Below are 16,002 nucleotides of genomic sequence, written 5' to 3' on the forward strand. Positions count from 1 at the left end.
GGACTTTGTAAAACGAGCGAGAGGCTTTAGAAGCGACCAATGAGAACTTTGGTTGGGCCTGAGCGTATGAAACGTTATTTGAAGCAAGTTGATGGTTGTAGCATCACCTGGGGCGCCATCACCATGATGGACGCCATCCATGGTGTCATGGATAGGGACTGCGCCAGCCCTAGGCTGGTGGTGGACGGAGGCGGTGCCCTAGGCAGCAGCGTTGATCACACTTAGTCCAGGAATCAACTTTTGATTCATGCTTCATTTCGCTCGAGAGAAAGGATGTCCATGTGAAGTCTTTAGTAGACGGATCATCATATCATGACTAGGATGACCTATCCTGTCATGACAAAGCCAATATGTGTCTAAATCCAAGAGATCTTCTCTCATAACTTCATTGGATTTAATAGCTCGAATAGTGACATAGAGTCCACTAGAGTGACACATAAACTTCTCTAAGATACGCTTTTGTTTGCAATCATTAGAGGTATTGCAAAGGAACTCATTTCCGTTCTCTACATGCATTTTCGCATAGAATCCGTTGGCTATTCATAGGTGCGATTTTCCCTAGGAGCGTAGAGAGATTTTGTGACGGTAATCAAGGTGCCATTTGGCAAGTGGAACTTGGGCTGTTCCATGTCCTTGAATTAATACTGATGGCCCAGCCATCGTAGTCACAAAGTCATATGCTCAGAATCAAAATGGAGTCATAATGAAAAGAACACGAAATTTTATTCATAAGCCAACGGAGTTACATCCTTGTCTCTTTGACTAGAGAAAATCTAATCCAAAATGCTAGCTAATGCAAAACAGTGGTAGTCGTCTAACTTCTTTCGGTAATTCCAAAATAAATGTGACCAGGTGAGTAGAGAGATGTCGGTGGAGCAAGGCTCGTTTAAGTATCACTAATCTCATAACCTTCCTAGACATCACACTTACTTTGGGTGAGCCTACTTTGAAGAGAGACTAAACCATTTGCATTTACTACAAAAATATATGGCTATTGCCCATTACATCTCTTGGAAAAATAAAGACTTAAACATAATTTGGCGATCTATTAATCCCAACCAGATTTGTAGTCTTTAACCCTTCACTCTAGATCATCTTCTTGATCTTCTTGTTCCACATAGTGAGTTTCTCTTGCTTCACAATATGCTTTGTAGGCGGTGACTATTTCTTCACGAGCCCTACAAATGTGTGCCTAATGACCGGATACTCCACATCGAGAACATACATCTCTTTGCTTAGACTCCATTGATTTAGGTGCTTTGAAGGCGTCATTTAGATGGCTCTTAGTGTTGGTGGCGCCACCAACATGGCCAGAGGCGTTGCCTCCCTCTCTCTTTCCACGTTGACCTCTTCGGTTCCTTGTTTGCCTATTTTGGCGATTACCTTCCCAAGTAGAGCGATTATATGGACCAGAACGTCCAGAAGTATTCCTAATATTAGGGTTTCGCTCTTGGCACCATCTCTTAGGGGCACGACTATAATTGGATTCCAGAATATGCTCTATTTCCACGGATCTCGAATTATAGTTCTTCACAAGGATGTTGTCATGCTTTTCAGCGACATTCATAACTCCAATGAGCTCATGAAACCTTGTGATTCGTCCTGCAGTAACATCAATTCCATAGTTCTTAGCAACCATCAATGCAGAGACGGGGAAGGTAGAGAGAGTCATCTCAATCAACATCGCATTTGTGATCTCTTTACCACAGAATTCCATTAAGGATTTAATGTGAAGTGCTTCCGAGTTGTAGTCAAGAACTGACTTGAAATCACAGAAGCGGAGGCTATGGCATCTCACTTCTAGGTCTGGAAGCAGGGAGTCACGGACGTTGCCAAATCTTTCTTCGAGTGAGACCCACAGCCTTCTGGCGTCTTCTTCATTCATACACTCGTACTGGAGCGAATCATCCATATGACGAGTCATTAGGATGATGGCTTTCGCCTTATTTGCCTCTAAGGCTGCTCTATTTGCTTCCAAAGCTTGAGCTTGCTCAACAGTTAGCACGTCCTAGCTAGGCTCGAGAATCGTATCCAGGATTCCATCGGCCTTGAGATGCTGGCGGACATCACGAACCCACCTGTCATATCCAGAGCCAGTTGTTCCCAATGGAGCAAAGTCCAATCTGTTCAGGTTACTCATCCTGAAACAGAACAAGAAATTAGGGTTAGTTTCGGAGCGTAAAAGGCTACCACGAAAACATATAAAATTTCTGAGCGTAGTTGCTCCCAAGAAATTATGAATTTCTGAGCGTAATCGCTTCCAAGAATTTCAATTCCAAGAGGTATTGGATTAGAACGAAACAATGACGTAAGTGGTCGATCATAAATTCTCTACAAACTCTAAGTTTGGAGATCTCAACAAACTCCAAGCTTGGAGTGAGCACGAACCCCCACAGTTCGGCTTAATTAGGTCTCCCTGTGATGAAGAAAGGGGGGTAGAAGAAGGGAGTTTGCAAGTCCCCGAGAAAAAGAAGAGAAATTGAATAAAAACTCAAAAACGGGAACTTTTAATAAAAAATACCTCGAAATAGGTCGCCGGAAAATTTAGTCACCGGAGGTGGCTGGAAATTGTTGCCGGAGGTGGTTAACCGGAAATCGTTGCCGAAGGTGGTCACCGGAAAAGCTTGGCTTGGTGGGCTACCCTTTCCTCTTTAATTTTCTTCTTCCCCTTTTCTTTCTTTCTTTCTTTTGGTTTGGCCCAGGCCTGCCTTTCCTTTTTTTTTTCTTTTCTTTTCTGACTCGACCCAAGCCCGCACCTCCTCTCCTTTTTTTTCTGGAACGTGGGTCGCAGGCCCTGGGCTGCCTTTTTTTCTTCTTCTTCTTATTTTCCTTCTTTCTTTCTTTTCTTCTCTGCCTTCTGGGCTCGCCTCCTATTTTTTTCTGGGCCGCATCGTTTCTGGCACTGGGCTCGTCTGGACGAGGTTTGGGCCTGACTGATGCTGCACAGGCTGGAACAGAGGACAGCAGCTTTTGGCGGTTCAAGGAGGTCCAGCAATTCTGCAGGCCGGTTCGGCCGCTTTCCTGTCGGTTCTGGAAGTGTCCTTTCCGGTGGAGGATTCTGAAGTCAGGGAGCCGGTGCTGGCAAAATATGAAGGTCGAAGGTGGTCTGGAAGAATACGAACCGGGCAAAGGTTGATGTTATCTTTTGGAGGCCGGTTCAGCACTTTTTAGGCCGGTTCTGATGACGCCGCCGGCGGTTCTGAGCTCCTAGGATCGAGAACTTCAAGGTGTGCTGCGGGGACCAAAAGAGTTTCAAGGTTTTGTATTCGGATTTAGGGTTTTGGCTATTTGTTTCAGGGTTAGGGCTTCGTGCTGATAACGTGTTTTAGAGAAACAGGAATTGAGAGAAAATCGTTGTGTATTCTCATTGATAATAGAGGCCTCTTTATATAGAGGATTACAATGCATAGAATCCAAATCATACAAGGAAAGTAATCATACATTGAATAGGAATTCTAGATTCTTCTAATGTAACCTTATTACCACTAGGTCAAGTAACTTAGAGTTTCGGCCAGACACATATTCTGGATTTACTTGAACAGCTACTTAGTTTTTTTTTTTTCTCGTGAAATACAAATAAAATTACAAACAACTGACACCTAAATTGGCTGACATAGAGAGGGAGTAGGGCTGGGCTTGGTTCGGTACCAGAGCCGCAGGCCCAAAACCATGTACCGTACCGACCTAGTTTGGTACATAAAATGGAGAACCACTACCGGCCACCGAAGTCAGTATACCAACTTATCGGTATACCGAGAGACTTGGTTGGTATCGGTTGGTTGGGCCTCCAACCGAGTTTATGATTAGGCCAAAATTCCAATGTGACCCATCTGTAATTTTAAAAAGCTCAGACCAATAAGTAAATGAAAAAAATCAGAAAAATAAGTATATAACTCTCATTCATGATACATCAACTTCATTGCATCATTTCATCACTTAATTGTTCATACTTCATACTTCATACAAATTCAGAAATTCCAATTCATAGTTCATAAAATCACTTCACTGAAAGTTCATACAAATGTACAATAATCTGAATAACTAAACTGAAAGTTCATGTGAAGAAACAAGGGAATTAAACAAAACAGCAAATAGACAGTAGCAGTTGAACCAAAAATCTGCAATCTGCCAAACTGCAATGCTGCCAAACACATGAAATTTGGTGTCAATGAAGCTCAGCAATGAACCAAAAATCTAATAACACTTAAGAGAAGACTGCATCACTTATAAGTTATAATCTCGATTAGGTTTGAAGCAAGTCAAACAACTATTTTAACTTCACAAACATACAATAATTAAAACAAGCTTGTTAGAGATGGAATTAGACAGCTGCATACCTTACAAGCACCTGTAGGCTGCTAGAGTGCTAGACATCAGTTTGAACAGAAGTGGTACAGTTAATTGATGATGCATCAATTCCCTGATTAAAAGCATTATCTGCAATAGAACAAAAAAGAGGTTAATAACAATATTATGCTTGCTCAGTTATGAATAAGAAAATCCACATTTTCAGTGGCTTACCCCTCTCAAGTTCCTCCAAAGTGTGGTACATCTCAAGATCATCTTCAGTGGGATCTTTATAGAAGTTTAGGGGATCCGATTTTAACCAATCCGAAGTGCAAACAAGGGCTTCCACCATTTTTGGTGTCAATGAAGCTCTAAAAGGATCTACCACTCTTGATCCTAAACTGAATGCATTCTCCGAAGCCACTGTTGAGCATGGAATAGCAAAAATATCCTTTGCTAGCTTTGATAGGACTGGATAGGTTTGCTCATTGGCCTTCCACCACTTGTGAATTTCAAATTTTTTTGCCAAGAGGCTGACATACCTATCCGATAAATATTGATCAACTTCATTTCTTATGCATTGGGATTGCTCAGCCATCCTCTCCCTTGCTATTTGCCTGCTCACTTCATCAAGGTTCTCCAAGTCATCCCCATCCAATCCAAAATCTTCTGCCATGCTTTGTTCAGTTTGGTTGCTGCCTTCGCTGCCCTTATATTCATCATACATGTTCAGCAATATTTTCTTCAAGTCCCCTTGTATTGAGTTAATCGTTTCATAGCTTGTATCGACCTTTTCCATAGCTACTTTTGCCCACTGTAGCTTGTATCTTGGGTCAAGAACATTAGCTATCCTGATTATCTTGTTCACCGATTCGAAGCTTCCCCAATATTTGTTGAACTTGGTCTTCATTGAAGTAGCAACCCTCTTTAAAACTTCATCTTCTGCATTCATGGCCTTGTCAATCTCAGTTTGCAAAGTTATCATTTCAACAAATAATATATTTGCTGTGATTTTTTTCCAAGCACTAAGCTTCACCGTAGCTTCATAAAACTTCTTCAAGAACAAGCAAAAGGCTTGTGCATTCCTCCAGTCCTCATTAGATGGGGGTCCAGTCCTACTTCTGCCATTTTTGTCAGTTTCATCGAAATATGCTTTAAACTGACTATCTTCTTCAGCCATTCTTCCAAACACAGTCTCATACTTGAGTGCAGCTTCAAGCATGAGATATGTGATATTCCATCTTGTGATTACATCTAATGGAACATTGGCATTTGCCCTGCATTGTTCCAAAACAGCAAACTCCCTAAACTTGTCAAGTCTTTGCGATGAACTCCTAACATACTTAGCACAGTTCCATATAGCAGCAATCCCAGCTTCTAACTCCTTCAAACCATCCCTAACTATTAAATTTATGATGTGGCATGCACATCTTAAATGTAAAAGCTGTCCCCCAAACATCAAAGTCTTGTAACCCCTCAACCTTCTCATCATGTATGCCACAGCTACATCATTAGCGCTAGCATTGTCTACCGTGATGGTAAACACTTTAGTGATCTCCCACTGCCTCAAACACTGCTCTACTACCCTTCCAATCTCCTCTCCCTTATGACTAGTAATTGACAAAAGTTTATGATCCTTTTGTGCAATTTCCAGTCACTGTCCATAAAATGGGCAGTTAACACCAAGTAATTTATATTATGGATCGATGTCCAAGTGTCGGTGGTAATTGAGATCCTTGTCTCATTTGCGCTTAATTGACTCAACAATACAGCCTTTTCAAAATTAAACTTATCTAAGACACCCTTAGCAACCTGCTTTCTGTTCATTCCTGGCCATTGAGGCTCCAATTCTTTACAGAAAGCTTCAAATCCTTCTTTCTCTACATGCCTAAAAGGAAGTTCATCCTTGATAATCATATCTATGCACCTATCATCACACCTCTTCCGGCTATACTTATGGTATGTTGCTGCTCCACTCACATTATCCTTATTCAACTTAGCCTGCTTGGGATCAGATTCTGCGTATAACGGATGAGTGCCACATTTCCTAGTATGTGACCACATTGAACTTGTCCCATTCTTTTTACTATCACACAAGACTTTCTCATTACAATAGTTACAAGTGCACCAACATGTATCTATTTGGTTTGAGTTCGGGAGTTTACATCTAGTAAAATGTGCCCAAAGAGGACTTTTGTTAGCAGGTTCTTTTCTTTTCTGCCCAATTACAGCAGGGTGTTGTATGTTGTCACTGCCAGGTTCAAATTCAACACCTGAACCTGAACCTATAGCTGAAGGTGGGAGTGTTTGAGTGGGTGGTCCTAAAGGGGACTGCCCTAAAGCTGCAGTACACTCTATATGCATGGCATAACTAATAGAAGGGCTTGAGCTACTAGTTTGACTCAGATTTCCACTTTGTGTACCCATAGCTACAGAAAAAGAAAGAAAACAAAAACCATAAATTAACAAAACCCAACACCAAGTTCACATAGCATCAAAGATATTGGTCTAATTCAACAAAAATGTCAAAAACAATTGACTAGCATATATAACATTATAACATGTAACAAAAAGGTGAAAAACAGTTCACAAATTGTCTAATTCTTAGCACTAGCATATATAACATATCACATCGTTGATCATTCCATAGTTTGGTACATAAACTGACCTCTTGCTCCAAACGTTTGCTCCAATGCTCCTATTATGCTCGAGCTTGAAGCCTTCAATGCTTGAGATTGAAAAAAAAAATAGAGTAAGAGACACATTAAAAAAAAAAAACATATTGGAACAAAAAATAACACAAAAGACTTGTCATTGACTGATTTCTGATTACAGAATGTCAGAATTCACTCAATTCACAGCAACAAGATGCAAAGATAAAAAGAATCAAAACTAAGGAAGTTTCCTTAGTTTGACTAACCTTCGATCAATGATGATGGAAGCATGAACTGTTAAGTTTGAAAAAGCCTGATTAATAGTACGAAACATTACAAATTAAAACTAGACCACATAACTATACCACATAATCATTACATTACAACCTAATCAAACATTACATTAAAACTGGACCACAAAAATGCAACCTAATCAAACATTCAAACTGGGACCACAGAAACAATCAAACAAAAATAAGAGCTCTATATCAGTATATCAACATTCAACAACCACAAAATGACAGAAACAATCAATTATCAAACAAAGTAACAAAGTCACAAACTGAACCAAACAAAGTAACCTCTATAATAATGATGAGCTTTTAGCTTTCCAAATATCTAAAAGCAATGCCAATCGGGACCTGATATCCAAAAGCAAAGACCCAAACAAAAAACAAAGCCCAGAATTAGTTAATCACCAAAACCAGAAAACCTAGAACATCACATAATTGAGAGACCCTGCAGAGATCGATTCAGACAAAAAAATAAAGTAATGGGTTCAGAACTCACAGATAAAATATCCACTTGAAAGAGACCGATTCGATTTCACTTGAGATTCAACATTAGCAAGCAAGATGCAAAACAGCAAAAACATTAGAAATCACTCAACTTAGAACATGAATTGAATGAATCCAAGAGCTTCTTACTAAAATTAAAACAAAAATTAACCAAAAGGGAAGACTCACCGGCCGTAGACACGATTTGAATGAACAGATTAACACTTTCTGTGTTTGATTCGAAGAGATCGAGTCAAACGAGAGGTGGAGAGGATAGTTTGGGCTTCGAAGGAGAGATTGAGTCAACGAGAGGTGGAGAGGGTTTGAGTCTGAGAGAGATTCGAGCCTTCGAGGGAGTGAGGCTGTGAGGGACTGAATGATGTTTCTGAATTCCACCCTTAGGGTTTGGAAAGTTTTAGTTTAATCCAACGGTTATAATTTAATATGCAATAAAACTATTAATAATCAACGGTTCAGATCAATAGATATAAAAAATATATAAATAAATAAATAATACATATTATATACGGTTCGGTACGGTATACCGTATTTTTCTAAAAATCAATACCAATACCGTACCGTCATCTCTCTCGGTTCGGTACTACCGTACCAATAGTTCGGCTACCGAATTCTTTGGCTCGGCTCGAACACGGCTGGTTGGTTTGTCCCGGCTGAAAATGCCAGCCCTAAGAGGGAGAGCATGCAACCAACTCATGACAGGAGCATCATGTCTATTAATGGCATCAACTAAGAAATTTGCCTCATGCTTCACATGATTAAACATATTACTTAGTTATTTCATTTAACAAATAATCAATAGTACACACCGAAAACCCACATGGCTCTGCTTTTGCTCTCAAATCAAAATCATTCTATGGTTAGTGGGTAATGACGAACGCATGGACGTATTCCCTTTCTTTTCTTGAGCAAGACGTACAGTTAAACTGTGCTTAATTAATCTGTTAATCTCTTCCCCTCAATATTTTATTTTATGGTGTCGGTGATTTGTTTGTTTGTTTGTTTCACGTGCGCTTCAAGTACCTCATTTCCTTGAGCTGCCTATTTTGATTTATCGAGCACCTTTTTCTAACCTTCTTTATCCTTGCCCTTGGGAAAGTACTACAGTATATGACTTGCACGTAGGTGGTATTGGTAAGGTCCCAGACTCACAATTTTATATGTAATCAGTCAACAGAAGAATAAAAGTAGAGACTAGGGGAGGCTATATCTATAGATGAAGGTGAATTCAAGGAGCTGTTTAAAAATTCTAGAATTTATACACCCCTGTATATATGAAAGAAAGAAAGAAAGAAAGAAAGGGAGGGAGAGTGAGTGAAGCGATACATAGGTACATAAAATGGCGGGTGAGAACGAAAAAGTGTGCGTAACTGGAGCTGGAGGATTTGCTGCCTCTTGGGTCGTCAAGCTTCTTCTCTCTCAGGACTATCTTGTCCATGGAGCCGTCAGACAACCAGGTCAATTAAGCTTTTTGCTTTGTGTTCCTACGGATACTCATCACTAAATTCTTTCGATAATCATCGTGTTAAATTGTTTAGTGATTAAGATGAGATTAAGGTGTTTGATGAAATACCTTAAAGATGGCCAATTTAATTATTGGGGCGTTTGTTGAGATATATATTCTTTAGTGTATGTTTCTTTATACATGTAATTATATATAGGTGATTCAATTTCATAGGCTCGATCTCAAAACATATGTAATTGTGCAAGCAGGTGATAGCAAGTACGACCACTTGAACAGGCTTGAGAAAGCATCAGAGAACCTGAAACTGATCAAGGCAGATTTGCTGGACTATGATTCTCTATGTTCCGCAATTTCGGGATGCAGCGGTGTGTTCCATGTTGCCAGCAGTCCTGTACCAACAACCCAAGTAACAAACCCCGAAGCAGAAGTAGTTGAACCAGCTGCGAAGGGAACGCTTAATGTGCTGAAAGCTTGCTTGGAGACCAAGGTGAAGAGAGTTGTTGTTGTGTCTTCTATAGCTGCTGTTGTGATGAACCCGAACTGGCCCAAGGATCAAGTCAAGGATGAGAGCTGTTGGTCTGATCCTGAATATATTAAAACCACTAGTCTTGAATCCCTGAAAACTTCTAAGAAATGGTATTATATTTCGAAAACACAAGCAGAGAGCGAGGCTCTGGAGTATGGAAAAAGAACCGGACTTGAGGTTGTTACTGTTTGTCCTTCTGCCATTTTGGGGCCACTTTTGCAATCTACCCTAAATTCCAGTAACTTGCTCCTGCCTATGGGTCTCAAAGGTACTATGAATTTTATTCTTTATAGATATATGGATAAATATATTGTCCAATACCTAATTGTCGAACTATGAATCTAAACCACACATTGTAACAATCTGCACCATATATTATCGAACTGTCTAGCAAGAGAACATTATCCAATGTACATATATACGAAGTTTATTCAGTAATTGTGAAATGTGTTTGTGACACTGAAAGGTGGGTTTGGGTCGTTTGGATACAATTATTGGACTATGGTGGATGTTCGTGACTTAGCTGAAGCACTGCTTCTGGTTTACAAGAAATCTGACGCTGGAGAAAGATATATATGCACATCACATGCAATTGGGGTGGAGGAAGTGGTGGAGAAATACTTGAAGATTTCATATCCCAACTACAATTATTCTGACAAGTATGTACTTTTATCTATATCCAACCCAGCAAGGATTACATAGAGTGCTCTGTTCGTCGAAATACTATGATTTTTTGTTCAGGTTCAAATGCGTTTTAGATTTTCAGGATTCCATTTTATCCGGTTAATATTTAGTATTACAAAGATAGTAAAATGTTAGTCGATCTAAAGTCCAATGTTAGTCGAAATAGTATGATTTTGTGTTCAGGTTTCAGGATTTCACTTTATGCGTTTAATGTTTAGTATTAGAAAGATATTAAAATGTTAGTCTAAAGTCTAAACAACGTATTTTAAGCATAAGCACAAAATTAGACTCCTAATATTCACCGTTATATGATCCATTTTCAGTTTGTGTTCCATGTTAATATTTTGTTTGGTCGATTACTACTGAGATGATATGTTACACCTTATACATTGTAATTGGCAGGCTTAGTCACACCGAGGAAGAAGAAGAGAAACTGAGTTCGGAAAAGTTGCAGAAGTTGGGTTGGAGTTACCGACCATTGGAGGAAACTCTAATTGATTCCATTGAAAGCTGCCGGAAGATGGGGGTCTTGGATTAGACAAACTAATCATCATATCATCAGCGAAGATAATAGTTTCACATGACAAGTATGATTATCTATGTGTACTTATGCCCGTGTATTTTATTCTACAAAACAAAGTATTCCTGTTTTCTCTCCCGTGTCTTGGTAAAAGCTCTTATATGTGTAATAGATGGTTAATTTTTCCTATACAAAAAAATGTAGAAGTATGAAGTTAAATTGCACTTGGTAGTCCAAAAAAATAAACATGTTACTTAATTTTTTTTTTTTTCTCTCATGAAATAAAAATAAAATTACAAACAACTGACACCTAAATTGGCTGACATAGAGAGGAAGAGCATGCAACCAACTCATGACAGGAGCATCATGTCTATTAATGGCATCAACTAAGAAATTTGCCTCATGCTTCACATGATTAAACATATTACTTAGTTATTTCATTTAATAAATAATCAATAGTACACACCGAAAACCCACATCGCTCTGCGCCTCTGCTTTTGCTCTCAAATCAAAATCATTCTATGGTTAGTGGGTAATGACGAACGCATGGACGTATTCCCTTTCTTTTCTTGAGCAAGACATACAATACTACAATAGTCAGTTAAACTGTGCTTAATTAATCTGTTAATCTCTTCCCCTCAATATTTTATTTTATGGTGTCGGTGATTTGTTTGTTTGTTTGTTTCACGTGCACTTCAAGTACCTCATTACCTTGAGCTGCCTATTTTGATTTATCGAACACCTTCTTCTACGGAGCTTATGCTATCCACCTGGTGACCCTCACCTGCCGTCTGTTAACATCGCGTGGGGTACACGCGCTCACAGTACAGTTCCGAAACCAAAAAATGGTCTTTGGCTCGGTTAAAAAAGTTTTACCAGCCAAAAAATGGGTTTCAGATTAGGAGTCTAATCTTGTGCTTATGTCTAAAAAACGGAGACTTGGACGTTAGTCAGATTGGGTCAGATCCGGTCAGACCTTTAGCCTAGCCATACCAATTTGCGGCTGTCATTCTGCCACGTCACCAGGTGACCCTCACCTAGGTGGATAGCAGTTTATCCTTGCCCTTGGGAAAGTACTACAGTATATGACTTGCACGTAGGTGGTGTTGGTAAGGTCCCAGACTCACAATTTTATATGTAATCAGTCAACAGTAGAATAAAAGTAGAGACTAGGGGAGGCTATATCTATAGATGAATTCAAGGAGCTGTTTAAAAATTCTAGAATTTATACACCCCTGTATATATGAAAGAAAGAAAGAAAGAAAGAAAGAAAGAGTGAGTGAAGCGATACATAGGTACATAAAATGGCGGGTGAGAACGAAAAAGTGTGCGTAACTGGAGCTGGAGGATTTGCTGCCTCTTGGGTCGTCAAGCTTCTTCTCTCTCAGGACTATCTTGTCCATGGAACCGTCAGACAACCAGGTCGATCAAGCTTATTTCTTTGTGTTCCTACGGATACTCATCACTAAATTCTTTCGATAATCATCGTGTTAAATTGTTTAGTGATTAAGATGAGATTAAGGTGTTTGATGAAATACCTTAAAGATGGCCAATTTAATTATTGGGGCGTTTGATGAGATATATGTTCTTTAGTGTATGTTTCTTTATACATGTAATTATGTATAGGTGATTCAATTTCATAGGCTCTCAAAACATATGTAATTGTGCAAGCAGGTGATCGCAAGTACGACCACTTGAACAGGCTTGAGAAAGCATCAGAGAACCTGAAACTGATCAAGGCAGATTTGCTGGACTATGATTCTCTATGTTCCGCAATTTCGGGATGCAGCGGTGTGTTCCATGTTGCCAGTCCTGTACCAACAACCGAAGTAACAAACCCCGAAGCAGAAGTAGTTGAACCAGCTGTGAAGGGAACGCTTAATGTGCTGAAAGCTTGCTTGGAGAACAAGGTGAAGAGAGTTGTTGTTGTGTCTTCTGTAGCTGCTGTTGTGATGAACCCGAACTGGCCCAAGGATAAAGTCAAGGATGAAAGCTGTTGGTCTGATCCTGAATATATTAAAACCACTAGTCTTGAATCCCTGAAAACTTCTAAAAAATGGTATTATATTTCGAAAACACAAGCAGAGAGCGAGGCTCTGGAGTTTGGAAAAAGAACTGGACTTGAGGTTGTTACTGTTTGTCCTTCTGCCATTTTGGGTCCACTTTTGCAATCTACCCTAAATTCCAGTAGCTTGCTCCTGCCTATGGGTCTCAAAGGTACTTTGAATTTTATTCTTTAATGTAGATATATGGATAAATATATTGTCCAATACCTAATTGTCGAACTATGAATGATGAATCTAAACCACACATATATTGTAACAATCTGCACCATATGTTATTGAACTGTCCAGCAAGAGAACATTATCCCATGTACATACGAAGTTTGTTCAGTAATTGTGAAATGTGCTTGTGACACTGAAAGGTGGGTTTGGGTCGTTTGGATACAATTATTGGACTATGGTGGATGTTCGTGACTTAGCTGAAGCACTGCTTCTGGTTTACAAGAAATCTGACGCTGGAGAAAGATATATATGCACATCACATGCAATTGGGGTGGAGGAAGTGGTGGAGAAACACTTGAAGATTTCATATCCCAACTACAATTATTCCGACAAGTAAGTACTTTTATCTATATCCCAGCAATGATTACATAGAGTAGTCTGTTCGTCGAAATAGTATGATTTTGTGTTCAGGTTCAAATGCGTTTTAGATTTTCAGAATTCCACTTTATGCGTTTAATGTTTAGTATTAGAAAGATACTAAAATGCTAGTCTAAAGTCTAAACAACATATTTTAGACATAAGCACAAGATTAGACTCCTAATTTTCACCGTTATATGGTCCATTTTCAGTTTGTGTCCCATGTTAATATTTTGTTTGGTAGATTACTGCTGAGATGATATGTTACACCTTATACATTGTAATTGGCAGGCTTAGTCACACAGAGGAAGAAGAAGAGAAACTGAGTTCGGAAAAGTTGCAGAATTTGGGTTGGAGTTACCGACCGTTGGAGGAAACTCTAATTGATTCCATTGAAAGCTGCCGGAAGATGGGGGTCTTGGATTAGACAAACTAATCATCATATCATCAGCGAAGATAATAGTTTCACATAACAAGTATGATTATCTTTGTGTACTTATGCCCGTGTACTTTATTCTACAAAACAAAGTATTCGGTATTCCTGTTTTCTCTTCCCATGTCTTGGTAAAAGCTCTTATATGTGTAATATTTTTCCTATACAAAAAAAAAAAACAAAAAAAAAACAAAACAAAACAAAAGTAGATGGTTAATTTTTCTTTTTTCCTCCCATGTAGAAGTATGAAGTTAACTTGCACATGGTAAAATTGTAAGAGAATTTGTATCTTGTGGTAATTTGCTATTATATTTATTGACTGCGGCCAACACAAGTCTTCTCATTCGAGAGAGGATTTGCATTTTGTTAGTTATGCATTTTGCATGAGCTCACCCCCAAAAAATTTCTTATGGGAAAGGAAATCGGGACTCGGCCATTTGAATTATATACCCACACTTTTATTTGTTATGTTACACAAAGAGAAGTCATAATTTGAATTATATAGATTTTTATTGGAGTCTTTTCTTGACTTTGTAGGAATTAGATCAAGGATGGGATGTTTCATTTTCGTCTCATTTGGACACAATCTTGATTCAATTGCAGATAATCAAACTTGATAATTGTATCATAAGTTAAACGAAATTATGGTCAATCAAAGCAATACCACGTGCTTGATCTACTGCTTCAGATATTTTCATCCAATTATAGAACATAAATGCAAAGAACGACTCACACGATTGTGCTTTTTGTTAGATCAAAATTGGACTCATCACAAGTTATCCTAGAGTGACTAGGAAACCATCAAATACATTAAAACGTATACAACATGGATTTGGAAAAGAATCGACCTAGATATCTAATGTGATAGTGTATTTATCATTGGATTAGGAATCCATTATTTGGACTACAAGAAAGTCCTAAACTGTGATGCATTAGGATTCTTAGATACAAGACTTGATCCTTAAGGAAAACCTTTATGGGAGGATTCTTAGGACTAGTACTCGTATAAATAAGAGGTTAGGGTCCCTGTTATCACCCCCGTCTACAAGCATTGTGTTCTGCCCATTCAGAAGCTACAGTTGGTGAATAGCAGAAGACTTCAACCTCATCTTCATCCTTGTTTTTGCAGCTACAGCAATGGCTTCTACTTATGACGTCAATGGTATGTTTAAAGTTAATGATGAACATGTAATTGTGTGAGCCTGTTTGTAATCTGGTTTTACAATTGGTATCAGAGCTTAGGCTCACATTGTTCTTCAAAATATTTTGAAACAAAAACGTTTTAGGTTTTCAAAAAAAAAAAAAAAAAAAAAATTTTGCTTTGCAATAAAACGGCCACGTTTTGGCCATCTTCAGAAAACCCTTTTGGCTCAAAAGCAACATGTGCTGATCCGAGGCCCAGACCCGACCCCAAAACTTTCTTCAGAAACTAAAAGAAAGTGACCGTTATTACAACGGTCACATGAAGCAGGGGATGGTTCTGGGTATTCAGAATCGGAGACGCGCGAGATGAATTCATCTTGTAGGGATTCAAGACCCCTGTGTTGCTCGATTAAGATGCCAACAAGGATTTTTTGCTGCCTTCTGTTACTGAATTCATGCTTCCGCGAAAGTTTTTGCAGCAAAATTGGGAAATTGCAAAGATCAGGTTTTTACAGAAAAAAAAAAAACAAAAAAAAAAAGGACTAATTTCAGTTTCCCCCCTGAGGTTAGGGGTCGTCATCATGTTAGTCCCTCTAGTTTCAATTTAATCATGTTAGTCCCTGTACTCTCAAATTTCATCATCCGTGTCCAATTTCTACTATTCCGTCCAATTTGGACCGTTAAGTCTGACTTTTGAGGGCTAAAGTGGTCATTTCAAGACAAAAAAAAAAACTAAAAAAAAAAAGATTTTTTTTTTCTTTTTTTCGTTTTTTTTTTTTGCATTTTTTTTCTGTTTTTTTTTTTTTGCATTTTTTTTTTCTTGTTTTTTTTTTTTCTTTTTCTTCGCTTATTAT

The 16,002-nt window shown here is 38.7% G+C and overlaps 2 protein-coding genes across 2 annotated transcripts; both read left to right on the forward strand.

Moving 5' to 3' along the window:
* Positions 1–8,947: 8,947 nt before the first annotated feature.
* Positions 8,948–11,154, forward strand: LOC133743476 (cinnamoyl-CoA reductase 1-like). Its single transcript, XM_062171426.1, has 4 exons — positions 8,948–9,192; positions 9,449–9,994; positions 10,193–10,385; positions 10,813–11,154. Exons 1-4 carry the CDS (start codon positions 9,075–9,077, stop codon positions 10,946–10,948), a joined length of 993 nt encoding a protein of 330 aa, XP_062027410.1. The 5' UTR covers positions 8,948–9,074; the 3' UTR covers positions 10,949–11,154.
* A 912-nt stretch (positions 11,155–12,066) lies between these two features.
* LOC133743556 (cinnamoyl-CoA reductase 1-like) lies at positions 12,067–14,127 on the forward strand. The gene is made up of 4 exons (XM_062171530.1): positions 12,067–12,352; positions 12,605–13,147; positions 13,356–13,548; positions 13,864–14,127. Exons 1-4 carry the CDS (start codon positions 12,235–12,237, stop codon positions 13,997–13,999), a joined length of 990 nt encoding a protein of 329 aa, XP_062027514.1. The 5' UTR covers positions 12,067–12,234; the 3' UTR covers positions 14,000–14,127.
* The last annotated feature ends 1,875 nt before the right edge of the window (positions 14,128–16,002 follow it).

The sequence above is a fragment of the Rosa rugosa genome, chromosome 4 (genome assembly GCF_958449725.1).
Source record: "Rosa rugosa chromosome 4, drRosRugo1.1, whole genome shotgun sequence".
Taxonomy (NCBI): Eukaryota; Viridiplantae; Streptophyta; class Magnoliopsida; order Rosales; family Rosaceae; genus Rosa; species Rosa rugosa.

What these genes read in the sequence shown, in the direction of transcription:
- LOC133743476 (XM_062171426.1), top strand. Translation starts at nt 9,075, where the DNA reads ATGGCGGGTGAGAACGAAAAAGTGTGCGTAACTGGAGCTGGAGGATTT. An exon ending in TGGAGCCGTCAGACAACCAG is followed by an intron (nt 9,193 to 9,448) that starts GTCAATTAAGCT and finishes TTGTGCAAGCAG; the next exon opens with GTGATAGCAAGTACGACCAC. An exon ending in CCTGCCTATGGGTCTCAAAG is followed by an intron (nt 9,995 to 10,192) that starts GTACTATGAATT and finishes TGACACTGAAAG; the next exon opens with GTGGGTTTGGGTCGTTTGGA.
- LOC133743556 (XM_062171530.1), top strand. Translation starts at nt 12,235, where the DNA reads ATGGCGGGTGAGAACGAAAAAGTGTGCGTAACTGGAGCTGGAGGATTT. An exon ending in TGGAACCGTCAGACAACCAG is followed by an intron (nt 12,353 to 12,604) that starts GTCGATCAAGCT and finishes TTGTGCAAGCAG; the next exon opens with GTGATCGCAAGTACGACCAC. An exon ending in CCTGCCTATGGGTCTCAAAG is followed by an intron (nt 13,148 to 13,355) that starts GTACTTTGAATT and finishes TGACACTGAAAG; the next exon opens with GTGGGTTTGGGTCGTTTGGA.